Source organism: Saimiri boliviensis, chromosome 2 (assembly GCF_048565385.1).
Source record: "Saimiri boliviensis isolate mSaiBol1 chromosome 2, mSaiBol1.pri, whole genome shotgun sequence".
Taxonomy (NCBI): Eukaryota; Metazoa; Chordata; class Mammalia; order Primates; family Cebidae; genus Saimiri; species Saimiri boliviensis.
Genome location: NC_133450.1, coordinates 6310284 through 6330920, shown reverse-complemented (window position 1 = coordinate 6330920; position 20637 = coordinate 6310284). Strand labels below are relative to the sequence as shown.

Sequence of the window (20637 nt, the reverse complement as noted above, 5' to 3'; positions counted from 1 at the left end):
ACATCCATTCCCTGCGAAGATACTTTAGGCTGAAAACGGTTGGGAGGAAGGAGATGGAAGTCACCTGTGTTATTTTGGAATTGACCAGGGCCTCTGAGTCCTTCAAATTCAACACTACCACAGGCCAGTGTGGTAGCTCATGCCTCTAGTCCCAGCACTTTGGGAGGTCAAGGCAAGAGGATCACCTGAGGTCAGGAGTTCAAGATCAGCCTGGCCAACATGGTGAAATCCCATCTCTACTAAAAATACATAAATCAGCTGAACATGGTGATGCACGCCTGTAATTCCAGCTACTCAGGAGGCTGAGGCACAAGAATTGCTTGAAGCTGGGAGGCAGATGTTGCAGTGAGCCAAGATTGCATTACTGCACTGTCAGCCTGGGCGACAGAGTGAAACTCTGTCTTAAAAACAAAAACATGCCGGGCGCGGTGGCTCAAGCCTGTAATCCCAGCACTTTGGGAGGCCGAGGCGGGTGGATCACGAGGTCAAGAGATCGAGACCATCCTGGTCAACATGGTGAAACCCCGTCTCTACTAAAAATACAAAAAATTAGCTGGGGATGGTGGCGCGTGCCTGTAATCCCAGCTACTCAGGAGGCTGACGCAGGAGAATTGCCTGAACCCGGGAGGCGGAGGTTGCGGTGAGCCGAGATGGCGCCATTGCACTCCAGCCTGGGTAACAAGAGTGAAACTCTGCCTCAAAACAAACAAACAAACAAACAAACAAACAAATAAATAAATAAAACAAAAACATAACAAAAAACCCCACTACTACGGTGCCTAGAGAACAATATGTTTAATAATATTTAAATAATGGTTGTATGAAATTGAAGCAGCAAGAAAGCCAAAGGAGAATAGCTCTAGGGGATGGAAGTGGATGAGTATGCCTGCGGGAGAGGCTATTCTGTGACCAGGTTGGGTGTGGAGCCCTCTCCACTGTCCAGAATGCCTCCAAGCTCCTACAGCTTCTCCCATATACCGAGGCCTTGGAGATGTAATGCAGAAGTGAAGAGGGCAGGCTGAGGATGAGGGCAGATGTCTGGAATACGTTCAGGAATGGGAGAGGAGTAACATAGCTTACAGCCTAGGCAGAGCAGCAGAGGCTACAGATTTCATTTCCATTACTCAACTTATAAGACCTCAGGGGCAGATACCGACTCCAGCTTGGCTGTGCCCTTACCCTAAGGCCACTCACACTTTTTTTTTGGTAATACAGGTAATCCATGTTTATTACAGAAAAATGCCACATTACTCTTTATTGGATGCTAGCGTCAGCTCCCACCCCTTTCTCTCCAAGCACAGGGGCACGCAGGCAAAGGGTTCCATCCCCCAGCCAGGATGCAGTGGAAGCCTGGCTCCACTACCAGTCTCCTAGAGCCAGCACCCTTCTTGGTGCCTGGGGCTCAGGTCTGTTCAAACTCCTGCTCACAGTAGCCTACATTGAGGGGCTGGGCCTGGACACCTCGCCTGCAAGAGGATATGAAGAAATGGCAAGATGAGCCCCCAGAAAGGGTCAGTCATAGGCCCCAGCAACACTTTCTACACCACTCGTCTCTCCTTCCCCATTTCGGTGACTCTCAAACTGTCACTATACACCAAATGTACCTGGGAACCCCAATTCCAGAGATTCTCACTTGGAGTAGGGCAAAGTATTGGCAAGAATTTGCAAGTTGAACAGATGCTTGAGGTGATTTTTTTTTTTTTTTTTTTTTTTTTTGAGACAGAGTTTCGCTCTTGTTACCCAGGCTGGAGTGCAATGGCGCGATCTCGGCTCACCGCAACCTCCGCCTCCTGGGTTCAGGCAATTCTCCTGCCTCAGCCTCCTGAGTAGCTGGGATTACAGGCATGCACCACCATGCCCAGATAATTTTTTGTATTTTTAGTAGAGACAGGGTTTCACCATGTTGACCAAGATGGTCTTGATCTCTTGACCTCGTGATCCACCTGCCTCAGCCTCCCAAAGTGCTGGGATTACAGGCTTGAGCCACCGCGCCCGGCGTCTGAGGTGATTTTGATACAGATCTTGGAGATCCAGGAACATTGGGAACACCTCTCTGTTTCTATCCTGCCTATCTCTGTACCCTGACCCCGAACAACTCAATCCCTTTAGAAAATAGGTGGATGCCTGAAAGGTAACCAGTGCGCTTGGCCTACTTAGCCCCCTGTTGCTCACTCTAAAACGCTGTAAACATGGTGGCATTGGGGGACTTAGGTGCTGTCCTGCCCATGAATATGGACATGAACTCCTGTCCTTGGGTCTCAGACTATAACCTGACCAGTCTCCTCAGGGGATCTCTTGGCATGCTTCCCTTATTATCCAAGTAAGCAACATGTTCAGAGAACCAGCTGGAAGTTACCCAGTGAACGACATAGCTGAGGCTGAAACACCACCATGCTTGACTCTCAGCCCAGCGCTGTTCTGCACTAGGCTGTGCCCCCCAAGTTCTGAAGACCTAGTCAACGAAGGAATCAGGGAAATGACTCTCTTACACAGGCACATCCCTGACAGAGGCAAAGGTGTCATGAGATCCTGTAAGTCAGCCTGGTTCAAATCCTGCTTTTTTAGTGACTTTGGGCAAGGTACTGAACTTCTCTGGGCTTCAGCTGTCTATCTCTAAAATGGGGATAAAAATGCATCTATCTTATAAGGTTGTGGTGAAGACTAAATGAGACAATATGTGTAACAAGCTCAGCACAGTGTTTACCACAAAATACAGTTGTCCCTCAGGATCAGCAGGGGATTTGTTTCAGGAACCCAATGGATACCAAAATCGAAGGAAGTTCAAGTCCTTTATGTAAAAATGACATAGTATTCGCATATAACCAATGTACCATTTCCCATATACTTGAAATGATCTTAGATTATGTATACCTAATACAATATAAATGCTATGTAAATAGTTGTTATGTGGTATTTTAAAATTTTTATTATTTGTTATTGTATTTCTCTCTATCCTGAATACTTTTTATTGCAGTTGGTTGAATCCACACATGAGGAACAAATGTAAGCCTCTATAAGGGTTAACTATTGTTATTATTCTCTTCCTCTCTCTAAGGGGTTCCCAGTCCTGGATCTGCCCTACCCCACCTTGCGAAGGCCCCACAGCCTGCTTACCTTAGCAACTCACAGCGAAAGTCTGACAAACGTTCATAGGCAAATGTCAGGTCAGCTGTCAACTTGTTGCTCCACAGCCTTTCAGCAACAGCCCCTGCCCTGGGCCTGGAGGAAAGGGGGCATGTGCCAGATTAGGCCCTGTATTCCCTGCAAAGGTTCTGGACATCCACAAGCCACTACCTCTTATCTAGGCACCCTGGACTAGCTCAGGCCAAAGGAAGTGATCAATACCTTGTTATCAGCCACAGCCAGGCTGAATGGCTCCCAGACAGTTATCAGCCACAGCCAGGCTGGATGGCTCCCAGACAGTCCTGGGGCTCAGTTCCACCTTCATTAAAATGTGGGTAGCAATCCCCACTCTCTTCCTCTCCCAAAGATAGGGATAATAAGAATAAGTCTTAAAGGTATCATTAACCACTAACGATAGTGGCAGCAACAGATGTCCTTAAAATGTAAACTTTGCACACCCAACCATACTTGGTAAGGCTGCAGTGGAAACAGCAGAGGGAAGTCTTACTGCAGGAACCATGGATGCTTGTGCTGGACCCTGAGCAAGTCACCTGTGTTCTCCAGGCCTCATTATCTCTCTGGGAAGGGAAATCATCCCTATCCCATATACCTAACAGGTGGCTGGAGGGATATATATGGAAGTCATGTGGCAAGTGAATATTGCGCACAAATCTTCAGAAGCCTTGTTGCACTGCCTGCTCTCTCTTGGGCCTGAAAGGAGGGTACTAGTCTGGACGTGGATAGATGGGATTGAGTTTGTAAGGGAAAACCCTTGTTCTCAGGCCCAACCCTCCACCTGCTCCAGCAAACCCTTACCAGAGCCTGGGGACCAGGTTTGTGTTGTCCACATATTCTCCCCACATACAGGCCTCTCCACCAATCACCAGAGCCTTCTGCTCAGGGGTGCCTGGGGGAAAACAAGCAACAACAGTCTGGTGATGGTGGGGTAATTCTAGGGTCCCCCTTAACCACCTTCCCAATGTGGCCCTCACCCCAGCTAAGTTGTTTCATTTCCTAACCTGAAATGTCTGGCCCAGACCTTCCTGCCTCCCATCCTGTGCCCCAGCCTAGCCTCCTCTGGTCAGCAAGAAGAGCTCCCTGCTCTCACCTTCAAATGCCAGGGGTTCCACTAGGTAGAACTCCTTCCAGTCAGGGTTGTAGGATATACGGTTCAGGTACCAGGGGGCGGAGAGAAGGGCCCGGAAGCCGGCCTTGGTGATCAGTCCCAGTTCCTTCGTATAGTTCACTGGAGTCTCTTCTCGCCACACCTGTATGATTGTGTCCGGCCGAACCTGTTATAAAAGGTCAAATGGCAGTAAAGACACAAACCTGAGGAGATTCCTCGGCCTTATTCATACACAGGCAACATGGGACAACAGGTGTGTCCTCCCTCTGTTCCCCAGCAGCAAACTCTGTCTCTGTGACTCCTGACCACTGAGCTCACATCTCAGGACATAGGCCAAGGAATCCAGGGCCCTAAGAGGCCTCCCTGCGGCCCTCCTCTCCCTGCTCCTCTGCAGCCTCCCTGTCCACACAGAGCTAGTAATACCCACTGTGAGCTGAGGGAGGCAAACAGTGGGACCCACAAGCTGCCATGTCCAAAAGTCTCCAGATGTTTCTGGGATGGGACAAGGTTCCTGCAGAGTCCTTGGATGTGACAGGAGACTGGGATCTTACTGATAAAGGAGAAGGTAGCCTTGCTCCCACAGACCCAGAAGACCTTAATCTATCATTAGGAAGAAAAAGCCAGCGTATCCAAGTAACCCAGCAGCAGAAATAGTTATTCATCAAGTTTGTAGTGAGGGAAGATAGAGACTCTGACACATAAACCCAGGGCTGATATCATTGTGGCATTTGGTTTTTTTGAGACAGGGTGTCTCATTCTGTTGCCCAGGCTGGAATGCGGTGGCACATCCTGGCTCACAGCAACCTCTGCCTCCTGGGTTCAAGGAGCCTGACCTTAGCCTCCTGATTTTTGTAATTTTTTTTTTTTTTTTTTTTTTTTGTAGAGATGAGGGCTTTGCTCTGTTGCCCAGGCTGGTCTTGAACTCTGAGGCTCAAGCAATCCACCTGCCTTGGCCTCCCAAAGTGCTTGGATTACAGGTGTGAGCCACCGCACCCAGCACTCTGTGGCCTTTCTAGAAAGAAAAGGAGAGTGCTCTGACCATGACAGCCCAATCCAAACCAGGAGGATCGGTCTCTGCAGAGGCAGGGAGGAGCTGGGGAGACTAGAGGGAGGTACCATTGACGGCTTCTTCTCTTCTCTGCCCTGGCTCACCTTTACTTTATTATCAAACACCTCCTGCCACACCACATAGCCCTTGCCATAAGAGGAGACGATGTCCAGCAGCCTGGAGAGGAGAGAAGTGTCTAGTAAGTGTTTGCTTAGCTCAGACAGACTCTAGACTGTTTGTGCCAGTGCTCTAGGGCTTCAGCTTGGCCAGGGGCCTATTCCTCACTGAGCAGTGTCTTCCCCAGGGTTGGAAACTGACCATTCCAAACCTGAAGGATGGGACAAAGGACAAGGGAACCCTGCAGGGGCCAGAAAGTGGCTAAGCAGGGCCTAACTCTGGTATGGAAAGGGAGGACCCCACAGGAGGTGACCCCCAAGAGACCCCACCCACCCTCCTTCCTTCCTCACGTCTGGATGTAGAAGGACTCCAGCTGCCTGAAGTCCTCACCGAAGCCTTTCTTCTTCATGAAGTCCTGGATATCTGGGTTGGACTTCCTGAATCCCAAGAGAAAATGAAGATTGATCTTTGAACACACTGAAAGCCCAATGCCTGGGGATTAGTCACCTGGCCCTTTATAACTTCCTCTTTTCACCTGAAAAACCAAATAAGCAAGGATCTCAGAAGCCCTACATGTGGAAAATGTGGCCAAGTAAAGTTATGTGAAGTGGGCTGTTGACACAGGCTGAGAAAGGCTGAGTCTGGACCTGAAGAGTTTTAAGTTTAAACTCCCAAGGAAAACACGTTAATTCACTCTGCACCGCAACATGTGGATCCAAGGTTTTAACTTAAAGCTCCAGCACACTGGACTCTGGCTTTCCTATCTGCTCTTGCAGTTGGATTAGAAGCCTTGCTGTCTATCACCTGCGGCAGAGTCCTTGTGTTACAATGTCCACATTTTGCTCACATTGCCCTTCTTCTGCAATATTTTCCCCGATTCAGTTCTAGCGTCCTCTTCTCAAAGAAGGCCCTCTACCTCTTTTGAGCTCACTAGAACTAAGGGGTTTGGATTTTACAGCTGAATACTAATTAGACACTGTCATCTATTAGTCTTGAATTCTGCATCTTGACTCTTCAACCAGACACTTTTAAGCCTTCATACACCGGGATTATTTCTCTCTATTCTGAACTTTTCCAAGACAATTCTGTTTCCAGAGCTGGTTTTTCTAATACCTCAAGAATATGAGAGTATGAAGGAAGAGGTTCACAGTGAAAGCCTTGCTCAAATCAGGTAGGATCTCTATGTAGATGGGCAGAGGAAGGCCTAAGAGCAGTGTGAACCGACACAGACCGCTGAGAGCAGCAGCTGAGCTAGGCAGCCCCTCGGGTGCTAACCTCCATTCTGAGTAAGCAACTGATCAGGCCACAGTGGGAAGATCAAAGGGCTCATACCAGCAGGTGAAATCAACCTCATCTCCTCCAAGATGAAGATACAAATCTGGGAAGACAGAGCTGACCTCCAAGAAGAATGTGCTCATGAACTCATAGGTAGTGTTGAGACTGGGATTCACTGGTCCAAAGGTGCCAGAGGGCTCAGACCCAGAGTAGCAAGGAGTCAATAATCCAGGGATACCTAAGCCAACAGAGAAACCCACATGAATGTCACAAATACATAAACCTCCATGCACAGTCCTACAAGTAAGGACATAAGTCACACAAAGAAAGACAAATGTATTCATAAACATCACACACATTTAGGTAGGCACTCAGGCACTCACAGACACTGGTAGTCACCACCATTTAGTCACAATAAAAAGATACAAATATATCACAATCATAGGCAGAGGCTGAGTTCCAGCCAGAGAGATGTCAGCACACACACTCTTGCCTTGACACACTGCTTCTAGCAGGCGCCACCCTTGCTCCCAAGGCTGTTCTCCTCACAAGCCTTTCGGCAGAGGGAGAGCCTAATCCAGCCAAACTGGCAAAATCTTTCCTCTCTATCTCCTCCTGTACATGGGGTCAACCATCACCCAGAATCTTCTTACATTTCCTTAGGGGCATCTCCCTTGGCCCAGAGTCTTTACTTCCTCATGTTGACACCACAAGATATCTCCAGGGTTTTTTTGTTGTTGTTTGTTGGTTTTTGAAATGGGGTCTTGCTCTGTCATCCATCATACAGTGGCACAATCTTGGCTCACTGCAACCTCCCGGGTTCAAGTGATTCTCCTGCCTTGGCCTCCTGTAGCTGGGATTACAGGTGCCCACCTCCACACCTATGTAATTTTTGTATTTTCAGTAGAGATGGGTTTCAACATGTTGGCCAGGATGGTCTCAAACTCCTGACCTCAGGTGATCCACCAGCCCTGGCCTCCCAAAGTGCTGGGATTATAGGCGTAAGCCACTGCACCCAGCCAGTAGCTTCAGTTTTCTATCAGGCCAGTAGCCCCTTTCAAGCACTGTTTAGCCAGTGTTGAGGACTCACACTGGAGGGCTGAGGCTATACAGAAGAAAGGGGGCAGGGGTAGTGACTGTCTGATTCTGATCTTGGCAGGCTTGCCTTGGGCTTCTTCCTTTCAGATTCTACCCTGGTGGTCAAATTCCTCAGTATCCACTCTAGGGAACAACTACCTGCAACGGCATCTGAGAAAAATGTGCCCTTACATATCTAATAGTACATATTTTAGTACTAAGAAGCGGCCTCTGTTGCCCAAAGTGAGTTCTTCTATGTAAATTCTATGTAAATTTCCAGGTGGAAGAAGTTGATGGAAAGCATTCTTCCAAGGACCAAGGCTGGGAAATGCCACTTGATCCATAAGCCAGTGCCCTGAAGCTTCACTCTGAGCATAATAAGCCAAGTCCCTCCGGTCACAAACATTATTCTTACCTGGTCCCCAGGACAAAGTGTGGCCGGGAGTGTCAAACTCTGCCAGCACACGGATACCCCGGAGCCGTGCATATTCAATGACCTCCTTCACGTCCTGTGCTGTATAGATGTGGGTGACAGGGTTGTAGGACCCCTGAAAGGCAGAAGACTTCAGGTTCACATTTCCTGAAAGCTAGCTGAGTAGAAGATACTCAAAATGCCCACAAGACTCCCCAGATATCAGAAAACCTGCCCACAGCCCTTTGGAATCAAGGACTATCTTCAAAAAACTTGATAATAATTTCCCAGAAGTTCTCACATCTGTTTTATCCGAGTATCATAATGCCAGTGAGATAATCATGGTGCATATTAATATTATGTCCATTTAACAGAATGTACATAAATAAAAAGGGAATAAAGCCAGAAGAGATTATCTCCTAAAGGTCACAAGGCAAAATTATTGGCAAAGTTTTGGACTTGAACTCAAGTCTGCTGACTCCAAATCCAGTGTTCTTCCCCTATGTTGGTCTAAAACTGGCTGGTTAAGATGAGAGACCCTGTCCTTGCCAGCAGGACCACAGCCAGCCTCAGACATTGACTCATAAACTTGGCCTGAGTGAAATGGGAACATACCTTTCTGGTGAGCTCTGGAAAAGTGAAGCTCTCATATGGGAAGGAAGGATCATCTACCAGATGCCAGTGGAACACGTTCAATTTATTGTACGCCATGACGTCCTGTAGGTTAAAGTGCACACTGTGAACCCATCGGTCTCTCCAGTTTCAGTCTCAAACTTGGAATGCTGGGTAGGCTCTCAGGCTGCTCCACACACCCCTATAGGCTTGATCTGCCTCAGCTCTCAACGAAGTGTTTATGGAGACTCTCTATCAAACCTTCCCATCAGGGAGGGATGGCATGGAGGAAGACCCAGCACACTTCTACTTTTCCCAGGACACACCCAAAGATGGATGACAAAAGTGGTCTTTCCTCTTACTGAAATAAATTCTGGCCACATTAAGAGGAGGGCTACAGCTACTGTAGCACCTTGGAATCCTCCAAAAGCCTGAAGACAACACCTCCTCTTGCCATCTGTGCTGGTGTTAACCCCAACTGTGAGACCTCCTGGCAACTTAGTGGCCTCTTCTCATAATCTCAGAAGCCAAGGCTGGCAGATGTGTAGCCTCCTTTGGTTCCATCACAGGGGCAAAGGAAAAGGCAGACACAGGAACTGGACTGGGAACTGTCAGATTAGACTGCATATTAAACTCAAGAGAGTTAGAAACCTCCCCAGGTAAGGCTTTATTATTTATTTATTCATTTATTTATTTGACAGAGTCTTGCTCTGTCTCCCAGGCTGGAGTACTGTGACATAACCTTGGCTCACTGCAACCTCCACCTCCCAGGTTCAAGTGATTCTCGTGCCTCAGGCTCTTTTATTTATTTACTTTTAAGACAGGTTCTTAGGCCGGGCGCGGTGGCTCAAGCCTGTAATCCCAGCACTTTGGGAGGCCGAAGCGGGTGGATCACAAGGTCGAGAGATCAAGACCAACCTGGTCAACATGGTGAAACCCCGTCTCTACTAAAAATACAAAAAAACTAGCTGGGCATGGTGGCGCGTGCCTGTAATCCCAGCTACTCAGGAGGCTGAGGCAGGAGAATTGCTTGAACCCAGGAGGCGGAGGTTGTGGTGAGCCGAGATCGCGCCATTGCACTCCAGCCTGGGTAACAAGGGCGAAACTCCGTCTCAAAAAAAAAAAAAAAAAAAAAAAAAAAAAAAAAAAAAAAGACAGGTTCTTCTGTTGTCCAGGCTGGAGTGCAGTGGCGCAATCACAGTTCATGCATCTTTGACCTCCCCCCAGCTCAGGTGATCCTCCCATCTCAGCCTGCTGAGTAGCTGGGGCTACAGGCTCGCACCACCACACCTGACTAATTTTTTGTATTGTTAGTAGAGAAGGGGTTTCACTGTGTTGGTCAGGCTGGTCTCAAACTCCTGAGCTCCAGCAATCCACCCGCCTCGGCCTCCCAGAGTGCTAGGGTTACAGGTGTGAGCCACTGCACCTGGCCCCCAGTAAGGCTTTGAACATCTCTCTCCTACGACCTTGACCTAACTAATGTTAGCTCTGCAGGCCAGGTGACTCACACCTGTAATCCTACTGCTCTGGGAAGCCAAGGTGGGCAGATTGCTTGAGCCCAGGAGTTTAAGACCAGCCTGGGCAACATGACAAAACTCCAGCTCCACAAAAAAATACAAGAAAAAAAATTGAGACTTTGTCTCAAAATAAATAAAGTTAATTTTGCCAAAGAAGCCAATTTCCCTAAACATCTATATCCCTGGAAACAGTATGACCATTGATCTACAGTAGCCTGTAGGGTAGATTTAAGTTACTCTTTGTTATTTTATGAGGCTTAGAGCAGGTCATCTTCTACACTGTTTCCCAGGAGCTCATAGTTATAGCTTTTTTTTGAGACCAAGTCTCACTCTTTCGCCCAGGCTGGAGTGCAGTGGTGTGATCTCCACTCACTGCAACCTCCATCTCCTGGATTCAAGTGAATCTCCTGCCTCGGCCTCCTGAGTAGCTGGGATTACAAGCATGTGCCACCATGCCCAGCCAATTTTTGTATTTTTAGTAGAGATGGGGTTTTGCCATGTTGGCCAGGCTGGTCTCGGACTTCTGACCTCAGGTGATCCACCTGCCTTGGCCTCCCAAAGTGCTGGGATGAGAGGCGTGAGCCACCACGCCCAGTCCACACATTCTCTCTCTAACTCTTTAAGAATTTGAAACTTGGTCTGTTTGCTGCTCTATCGCCCCAGAACTCTTAAGTGTGAAGAAGGCGTTAAGGCCTGGGTACCAGCGTGTCCAGGATGCTAGAGAGTGGCAGGTAATGGCGAGACGTATCCAACAGCAAGCCTCGGTGAGGAAAGCGGGGAAAGTCCTTGATCTCAGTCTTGTTGATAAAGAACTGTGCAGAACAAACATTGAACATGTCAGATTCAAAGGGAGTTACCATGGGGGCACAGGGAGATGAAGACAACTCTCCCAGGATTCTTAAAAAGCCAATCTGAGCCGGGCGCGGTGGCTCAAGCCTGTAATCCCAGCACTTTGGGAGGCCGAGGCGGGTGGATCACGAGGTCGAGAGATCGAGACCATCCTGGTCAACATGGTGAAACCCCGTCTCTACTAAAAGTGCAAAAAATTAGCTGGGCATGGTGGCGCGTGCCTGTAATCCCAGCTACTCAGGAGGCTGAGGCAGGAGAATTGCCTGAGCCCAGGAGGCGGAGGTTGCAGTGAGCCGAGATCGCGCCATTGCATTCCAGCCTGGGTAACAAGGGCGAAACTCCGTCTCAAAAAAAAAAAAAAAAAAAAAAAAAAAAAGCCAATCTGTAACTATTCTCAGAGTCACTATCTCCCCAAATGTTCCCAGCTCTATCAATGACCATAAGCAGCCACCTTCCCAGAGAGCAACTGTCCAATGCCAGCCTAATACAACTGTCCCATATACCACCCAGCCTACAATTTCTAGATTTTCCTAACTGTTAACATAGTTTATTTTCTTCAAAGCAGTGGAGTCTCAATGTCATTATTAAATAATGACTCAGGGGGACCAAACTGCAGTGATTCCAAATAGACCAAATCTACCAAACCAGTTTTCCGCCCACGTGTCCTCTTACGATTCTACTGGGGCTATCTCAAGCCACCAGGATCCTAAGGCAAAATAAGATTTTTCTAGGATTCTCAACATTGGGATAAAACCCCTAAGATGAAAAAGGAGCCCTTTTTGAAGGTCCACACTTACTGTGCCCTCAGCAGATTTCCAAACAAGCTGGCTAAAAGTCTCCAGACCTAGGAATAAGTAGAGAGGCAGAGCAAAGACTCAGGGAGGGAAAAAGAGATCTATCTATTTGGAATATTCTCAGTGTGGCAGAGCATTAACGTTTTGGTACACAGTGAAAATGGATGTAGTGTAGGCTTGACGATTCTCAACACTGATGAAAAAGGGATACTGGCTGGACACTGTAGCTCACACCTGTTATCTCAACACTTTAGGGAGCCAAGGCAGGCAGATCATGAGGTCAGGAGTTTGAGAACAGCCTGACCAACATGGTGAAACCCCATCTCTACTAAAAATACAAAAATCAGCTGGGCGTGGTGGTGCGCACCTGTAATCCCAGCTACTACAGAGGCTGAGGCAGGAGAATTGCTTGAACCCAGGAGGCAGAGTTGCAGTGAGCCAAGATCGATAGCACCACTGCACTCCAGCCTGGGCAACAGAGCAAGATTCCATCTCAAAAAAAAAAAAAAAAAAGAAAAGAAACGGGAATATATTAGGAAGCCAGTATCCATCTTTATTCTGTATTTTATTTTCGGACATGTCAGAGCAAGGGTTTTAGTACTCCTTCTTACAATATATTAAACTTAAAAACCCACATACCTCTTATCAGTATTTCCTGTGCTTTGACAAGAATATTGAGAGGCCAAGAGGTATACTCATGAGGACAGACACAGGGACAAGTACCCTGCAAGAGTTGGGCTTTACATGGATAACCCTTACCAGAAGCTAAGAGAGCTCAGAAAAGAGGTTCTAGATTAAATTATGAGAAAGTAATCATAAGCTTGGGTTTCCAAGGAGCCTGGGTTCATGGCTGGACATAGCATATAAAAATACCATCTACGGCCGGGTGCGGTGGCTCAAGCCTGTAATCCCAGCACTTTGGGAGGCCGAGGCGGGTGGATCACGAGGTCAAGAGATCGAGACCATCCTGGTCAACATGGTGAAACCCCGTCTCTACTAAAAATACAAAAAATTAGCTGGGCATGGTGGCACGTGCCTGTAATCCCAGCTACTCAGGAGGCTGAGGCAGGAGAATTGCCTGAACCCAGGAGGCGGAGGTTGCGGTGAGCCAAGATCGCGCCATTGCACTCCAGCCTGGGTAACAAGAGCGAAACTGCGTCTCAAAAAAAAAAAAAAAAAAAAAAAATTAGCTGGGCATGGTGGCGTGTGCCTGTAATCCCAGCTACTCAGGAGGCTGAGGCAGGAGAATTGCCTGAACCCAGGAGGCGGAGGTTGCGGTGAGCCAAGATCACGCCATTGCACTCCAGCCTGGGTAACAGGAGCGAAACTCTGTCTCAAAAAAAAAAAAAAAAAAAAAAGTGTGTGTATATATATATATATACACACACACACACACACACACACACACGTATATATATAAAATTAGCCGGGTGTGGTTGGTGGTAGGCATCTGTAATCCCAGCTACTCGAGAGGCTGAAGCAGAGAACTGCTTGAACCAGGGAGGTGGAGGCTGCAGTGAGCTGAGACTGTGCCACTGCACTCCAGCCTGGGTGACAGAGCGAGACTCTGTCTCAAAAACAAAACAAAACAAAACAAACAAAAAAGAACCCACCTTTCCAATTACATGTCTTTAGCAAGAGCTGGACAGGCAGTACCTGTGATGGCATCATTCCCCCTGCCCCCCAGCTACCTGTCCCTTGCTGGCACCTATAGCATCAGCCGGCAAACTCACCCACTGCTTCCCAGGGCCCCTGATTAGGGCAGCAGCTGTACAGGGTGAAACCTGCAACTTCCAGGGACGGTTGCACGGAGATGGGAAAACACACCAATCGTTCCCATAAAGAAAGCTTCCTGGCTGGGTGCAGTGGCACACACCTGTAATCCCAGAACTTTGGGAGGCTGAGATGAGTGAACCACTTAAAGCCAGAAGTTTAAGATCGGCCTGGACAACATGGTGAAACCATATCTTTTTTTTTTTTTTTGAGACGGAGTTTCGCTCTTGTTGCCCAGGCTGGAGTGCAATGGCGCGATCTCGGCTCACCGCAACCTCCGCCTCCTGGGTTCAGGCAATTCTCCTGCCTCAGCCTCCTGAGTAGCTGGGATTAGAGGCACGCTCCACCATGCCCAGCTAATTTTTAGTATTTTTAGTAGAGACAGGGTTTCACCATGTTGACCAGGATGGTCTCGATCGCTTGACCTCGTGATCCACCTGTCTCGGCTTCCCAAAGTGCTGGGATTACAGGCTTGAGCCACCGCGCCTGGCCGAAACCATATCTTTAATGAAAATACAAAAATTAGTTGGGCATGGTGACAGGCACTGTAGTCCCAGCTACTTGGGAGTCTGAGGGAGGAAGATCGCTTGAGCCCAGGAGGCAGAGGTTGCAGTGAGCAGGGATGGGGCCACTGCATTCCACCAACCCCAACCTTCTCACATCATCCTTTCTCTCTCTCTCTTCATCAGCCCCAGTTTGTTACCTCGGAGAGCTCCCCAGACAGTTTCAGAGAGGAGTAAACACTGGTCATCATTTATGTTCAGGGTATCTGAAATGACAGAAATGAAATCATTTGGTTGGTTAAAGTTTTCTATTCTCAGATTATAGACCAGACATTCTATGTAAATCCTTGGATTAAAAAACAGCAAGATAATATATTTAAAAAAAAAAATCTTTCAGTGAAATGTTCCCAGAGCAAGACAGCTATAGGATGGCCTGGTGTGGGGCCGCAGTGGGAGGGTGGTCACCGCAGTGCCTCTGTAGACCCTGGAAGATGATGTACAGCAAGGGTCAGGCTGGAGTGGAGTTCTGTACAAAGCACCACCTACCTTGCTGGTCAGTTTCCACAGCAGAAAGATGAAAGAAGTCTTCTCCTGGCAAAGGGAAAAGGGATGCCTGCCAGGTCAGTGCAGCAAGCAATGCTCCCAACGCCTTTGTAATCACCCTCCTTTCCCCTTGCTCTATGCTTCAGCTACCTCCTCCAAGAATTGTGAGGAAGAAGCCAAAACTACAATGTTCACTTTGGAGACTGAGAAGACCCCAAATGCTGCTCAGGGAAGATGGGAGGCAGTCACTAGACTAATGGCTTAACTTGATCTCAGTATAAGTGACCAGAACTCCTTCTTTCCCCCAGTGTAGGGTCTATTAGAGAAAACTAGCAAAGTATACTTTCCTAAAATAGAAATGTATTCAATCCAACAGGTAGGTGTCCTGTGGGACTCAGTGAAGAGCCAGTGTGATGTTCCACAGCCCACCTTTAGCAATGGTTAGGCTTCTACAGAGGAAAAACTCAGCACTTGGTGACCCTCGGCCCCCATGGTCAAGTGGGACTCCAGGCCGAGCATTACAGTTTAGGCCAGGCCATCCAAAAACTTACAGCTTCAGACAAGTGTTTTCTCTTCTAAGACAAGGAACAGGGCGGTACTTACAATTCTCTGCCGACTCCAAAGTAGGAAGCTGGTTACATCCAGGTGTGACTACAGAGACAACCAACACATTCTTCTCCAGGGTATGACATTTTCCTGCAAAGACAGGGTATACTTGGTGTAGCTAACCAGCCATTAGAAGCAACAGGCAGCCGGGCGTGGTGGCTCAAGCCTGTAATCCCAGCTACTCAGGAGGCTGAGGCAGGAGAATTGCCTGAGCTCAGGAGGCGGAGGTTGCGGTGAGCCGAGATCGCGCCATTGCACTCCAGCCTGGGTAACAAGGGCGAAACTCCGTCTCAAAAAAAAAAAAAAAAAAAAAAAGAAGCAACAGGCAAAACCAAGGCCCTAGCTCTAGTCCCTCAGCTCACATGCCTGTGGTAAAGGAAAGGGAGGACATGGCATTTACCCTTGGCGTAGGCACTGCCTGATCATCTGTTTAGCTCTTTCATTCTGGTTGTGCCCCTTTTCTCCTCAGTGGCCACCCTGACCCATGTCTGAATGCTCTGGGTGACAGCTCTTCATAACCAGGACTCTATATTCCTGGCTGGCCTTAGCCTTAACCAAACAAACAATTCCATGACCTCACAACTGCTTCTGAATGAGAGGCAGTTCTAGAGCACTGCTATGCCAAGTGTGGTCTGCGGATTAGCTGCCAATGCGCAAACTATGTTACCAGTTGGTCACTAAATAGAAAGCTTATATGAAGCCTGAAGGTAAATTGATTATGTCAGAGTAAACACATTCTCTAGTTCTAATTTTTTTTTTTTTTGAGACAGAGTCTAGCTCTGTCACCCAGGCTTGAGTCCAGTGGCATGATCTCGGCTCACTGCAGTCTTCACCTCCCGGGTTCAAGCAATTCTCCTGCCTCAGCCTCTGAGTAACTGGGACTACAGGTACCTGCCACCACGCCCAGCTAATTTTTTTTTTTTTTTTTTTTTTTTTTTTTTGAGAAGGAGTTTCACTCTTGTTACCCAGGCTGGAGTGCAACGGCACAATCTCTGCTCACTGCAACCTCCATCTCCTGGGTTCAGGCAATTCTCCTGCCTCAGCCTCCTGAGTAGCTGGGATTACAGGCACGCGCCACCATGCCCAGCTAATTTTTTGTATTTTTAGTAGAGACGGGGTTTCACCATATTGACCAGGATGGTCTCGATCTCTTGACCTCGTGATCCACCCGCCTCGGCCTCCCAAAGTGCTGGGATTACAGGCGTGAGCCACTGCTCCCGGCTTAATTTTTGTATTTTTAGTAGAGATGTGTTTCACCATATTGGCCAGGCTAGTCTCGAACTCCTGACCTTGTGATCTGCCTGCTTTGGCCTCCCAAAATGGGATTATAGGCATGAGCCACAGCACCCGGCCCTAACATTTTTTTCATACAAGATTTTCTTGATGAAGAGATCAGTCTTACATTCTGGTACATATGCTTCTTATCTCATTGCAGATTGGCACATTAAGTAGTACTGCTCTTGAGGGCTCCAGATGAAGGGTTTCCAGTTTTGTAAAAGCCCAGGAGCTAATGGAGCAGATAACAAAAGGATCTCCCATGCAGGAGGCCTGAGATGATCCAGCTGATACCTCAGAGAAGGTCAGGGTCACCAGCCCATCTTGCTCCCTTCCTTCCTTTTCCCAAACAGATTCTCTATCCAAGATAGACTTCACCCAAACAGTGGGTGAAGTATGAACCAATGTAGTATCTAATATAGCTTTACAAAAATGCCAAAGCCAAAATAAGAATACACTGTCTCTTCTCAGCCTCCCACTGGTTCTTCCCTGTGATTTTCAGGGTGGCTCTGATTTTATAGCCCCAAGCCTTAACTTAATGAACCCCTCTCTATTCTATTCTTTCCTGGAGCCATATGCATCCCACTGGCATCACGACATCCATGACATTCCTGTGGTACTGCAAAGTCAGGGACAAGATGGCCCAGGAGAAGGCAAGGAGAGAGAATTCAGAACTAAATTGGAATCTCAAATGTTACTCATCTCTAGAGAGAAGAAATCCAAGGAAGCCTGCTCAGACCTCTTGAGCACTACTACATGGCTGTATCTCAGCTCTTAGGTGTGCCAAGAAGCAAGCCAATAAGGTTTTCCTACCGTCACGAATAAACACATTCTTTCTCTTACCAGTCAGTACTCTGGATCCCCATAGCAATACCTGCCTACATTCTGCAAAGAAGAAGGAATCTGAGGCAACTCTGGGCCAGGTCAACTCTTAACTCCATTCTTGAACCCTAAAAATACATTATTGCAACACAAAAGAACAAGCAGACCTTCAGTTGATGCCAAGACCACACTCAAGGCAGAATCTGTAGGGCCATCCAGCTCTCCAACAAGACAGGCTATGTCTGCAAACCCATCTCTACAGGAAGACTCTACAGGGAGACCAATGAGAACTTAACCTAGGAGCAAGGGTGAGGAAAAACCATACCCTCAGCCTTTCTGTCCCCACTCCGCACATCATGGAGCCCCACTATCACTGTGTGGAAAGTTCATCTGCATATCTACCCAGGCAGCCATCCAAAAGACAGCCAAAGTCCTGAGCTTTACTGCTAATCCTCTAGGGCTCAGCCTGCCACGTAAGGAGAAATCACAACTAATCCATACGCAACTACCGTGGCTCGCTGCCCTGATGACAAAAGAAGAGAAGCTGCACAAACACCAGGTTTATCTCAACTATTACTTGGAAGACAGAAAAATATCTAATTTTTAGATTTTTTTTAAAAATTCATTTTTCTAAAACAAACTGGCACTCCATTCCCTAAATCTGTAGTCTTCTGGAGAGTCACAGACTCCTTTGCAGATCTGCTGAATATGAAAGCACTTTTTTCCCAGAACGATGCTCCTAACTTAAGGGCTGTTTCTCCAGAATTACAATTCTTCCACTCCCTGCCATCAATCTCACAGTGAAGAATCTCTGTCTGAAGTTTTCTCAGTGACTCATCTGGGTTTGGGCTGAAAGAAGTAGATACAGGGGCATGGCTGCTGCTTAAACAAATTATGAGAGAGATGTTTGGGGGAGGCAGCAACACAAGAGCTGGCAAAACAGGAGGGACACAAGGTCATTTAAAAGGATGCAAATAGGGTATCACCACTGTGCTTTTCCGCCTCCAAGCTGCTACTTTGCCTGGCTATGAAGAGGGCAGGAAATAGGCAGGGGACAGTACAGCCGCCTCTACAAACACCTACCGCCCACACCCGCACACTGAGAAGCACTGACGTGTGGGAAGCACAGTATGGCAAACAGCCTGATCAGCCAGCAACGTCATGGCCACATGTGCTGTGAGCCTGGCTAGGACAGCAGGAAATTAAGAAGCCTCAAGGGCTTAGGAGGCAGCATGAAAAACAGACCAGGGGGCTGGGAAATCAGGACAGGTTACTTCTGGTTCTGGTTCTACTGCTGCCAAGCTGAGCAAGTCTCAGGGTTCCCATTTCCTCCCTTGTAAACAATGGCAGGGTGGGACCAGATTCCAGCTACTCCTCTTCAGATCTAAGACCTTGTGATTTCACAGATAGATAATACACTCCAGGGTCCCATTTCAGGACCACAGCCTCCTACCTCCAGCTCACTTGTCTCTCTGCTTTCACGTAAACCTACTCTTCTCTTTGGGTTCACTGAAAACATTTTTTTTTTTTCCTGAGATGGAGTCTTGCTCTGTAGCCCAGGCTGGAGTGCAGTGGTGTGATCTCAGCTCACTGTAACCTCTGCCTCCCAGGTCCTGGTTCAAACCATTCTCCTACCTCAGCCTCCCAAGTAGCTGGGATTACAGGCACGAGCCACCATGCCCAGCTAATTTTTGTATTTTTTAGTAGAGAGGGGGTTTCACCATGTTGGCCATTCTGGTCTTGAACTCCTGACCTCATGATCTGCCCGCCTCGCCCTCCCAAAGTATTGGGATTACAGGCGTGAACCACTGCACTCAGCCTGTATCTTTTTCTAAAACAGTACTACTGTATAGCTGTGGTGCGGTGGCTCACGTCCATAATCCCAGCACTTCGGGAGACTGAGGCGGGTGGATCACTTGACGTCAGGAGTTTGAGACCAGTCTGGCCAACAGGGTGAAATGCTGTCTCTACCAAAAATACAAAAAAAATTAGCTGGGTGTGGTGGTGAGCCCTGTAATCCCAGCTACTCAGGAGAATCACCTGAGCCCAAGAGATGGAGGCTGCAGTGAGCAGAGAGTGCACCACTGTACTCTAACCTGGGAAACGGAGTGAGACTCCATCTCAAAAAAAAAAAAAAAAAAAAAAAAGTAGTACATACTAGTTAAAAAAAATTCAAACGGTGCTACCAAACAGTAGAAAATGTTTACAATAAACAAATAAAAATATCTTTGGCACCCTTCCTTAGTCCCCTCGTAAAGAGATAAACATCACTGGTAGTTTTCTACCCTTGTAGCCCGCTATGTAATTTTGCCTTATTCATCACAGACAGGTCATCTGTGGACATGGAATTCTTAGGAGAAGGACGCACCTACCACCAAAGTCCTACTGTTGAACTTTCTGCAGACTCCAGTACTATGACCCCTCCATTTCCCTTCTGTTCCGGGTCCGCTCTCAGCCTCGCTTCCTTCCCTGCTGGCCTACATGTGGTGATCCATCACCTCAAATGCAGTCTAGCCAATACTCTCAACAGTACGTCTCTTTTCTTCTGTCACAACCAGTGGGCAAAACTTTCAACCTTAGATCAATCTAATATCTGCCTGCTGTGCCCCTGAGCCTGGCTACTGTATTCTACTGGAGAGAAGGGAGAAAAATCACAAAACAGGATTGGACCACTACAAAATCATGGTCTCCATCTTGGTTGGGCCCTTGATGCTACCCTGGAAATGCTCTCTCTCTACCGCTGCTTCATTCTATTTTCTACACCTTCCTCAAGTCTACTTGATCGTCACCTCCCTTAGGCTCAGCAGACAATCAGAAGAGAACTTTCAACTATCCCCATCCTCTTCGCCTCTACCCACTGACAAAAATATCTGCAACACACACCTGCCTTTACCTTCTCCCCAGCCTCCACCTCAGTGGAAGCGGTTTCCTTTTACCCGTGTGCTGGAGCTCTTCTCAGTTCCCTCTTGTATAAATTAGTCCCCTTTTTCCCAGCGTTCAAATTACTTCTTTCTACTGATTCTCTCTCATCAGCATTAAAATGTTTGCAACCGGCCGGGTGCAGTGGCTCAAGCCTGTAATCCCAGCACTTTGGGAGGCCGAGGTGGGTGGATCACGAGGTCAAGAGATCGAGACTATCCTGGTCAACAAGGTGAAACCCCGTCT

General features: G+C 47.8%; 1 protein-coding gene across 1 annotated transcript in view; it reads right to left on the bottom strand.

Annotated features, from left to right (window-relative positions):
- Positions 1–780: 780 nt before the first annotated feature.
- Positions 781–20637, bottom strand: part of HEXA (hexosaminidase subunit alpha) — a 31966-nt gene continuing 12109 nt past the window's right edge. The window contains exons 2-14 of the mRNA XM_003929660.4: positions 15373–15465; positions 14427–14492; positions 11954–12000; positions 11009–11119; positions 8794–8895; positions 8182–8314; positions 6747–6927; positions 5765–5851; positions 5402–5474; positions 4232–4415; positions 3940–4030; positions 3115–3219; positions 781–1466 (exon numbers count right to left, since the gene is read on the bottom strand). Of these exons, the coding sequence (XP_003929709.1) occupies positions 1403–1466; positions 3115–3219; positions 3940–4030; positions 4232–4415; positions 5402–5474; positions 5765–5851; positions 6747–6927; positions 8182–8314; positions 8794–8895; positions 11009–11119; positions 11954–12000; positions 14427–14492; positions 15373–15465 (1337 nt within the window). The 3' untranslated portion in view covers positions 781–1402. The remainder of the gene's footprint in view (positions 1467–3114; positions 3220–3939; positions 4031–4231; positions 4416–5401; positions 5475–5764; positions 5852–6746; positions 6928–8181; positions 8315–8793; positions 8896–11008; positions 11120–11953; positions 12001–14426; positions 14493–15372; positions 15466–20637) is intronic.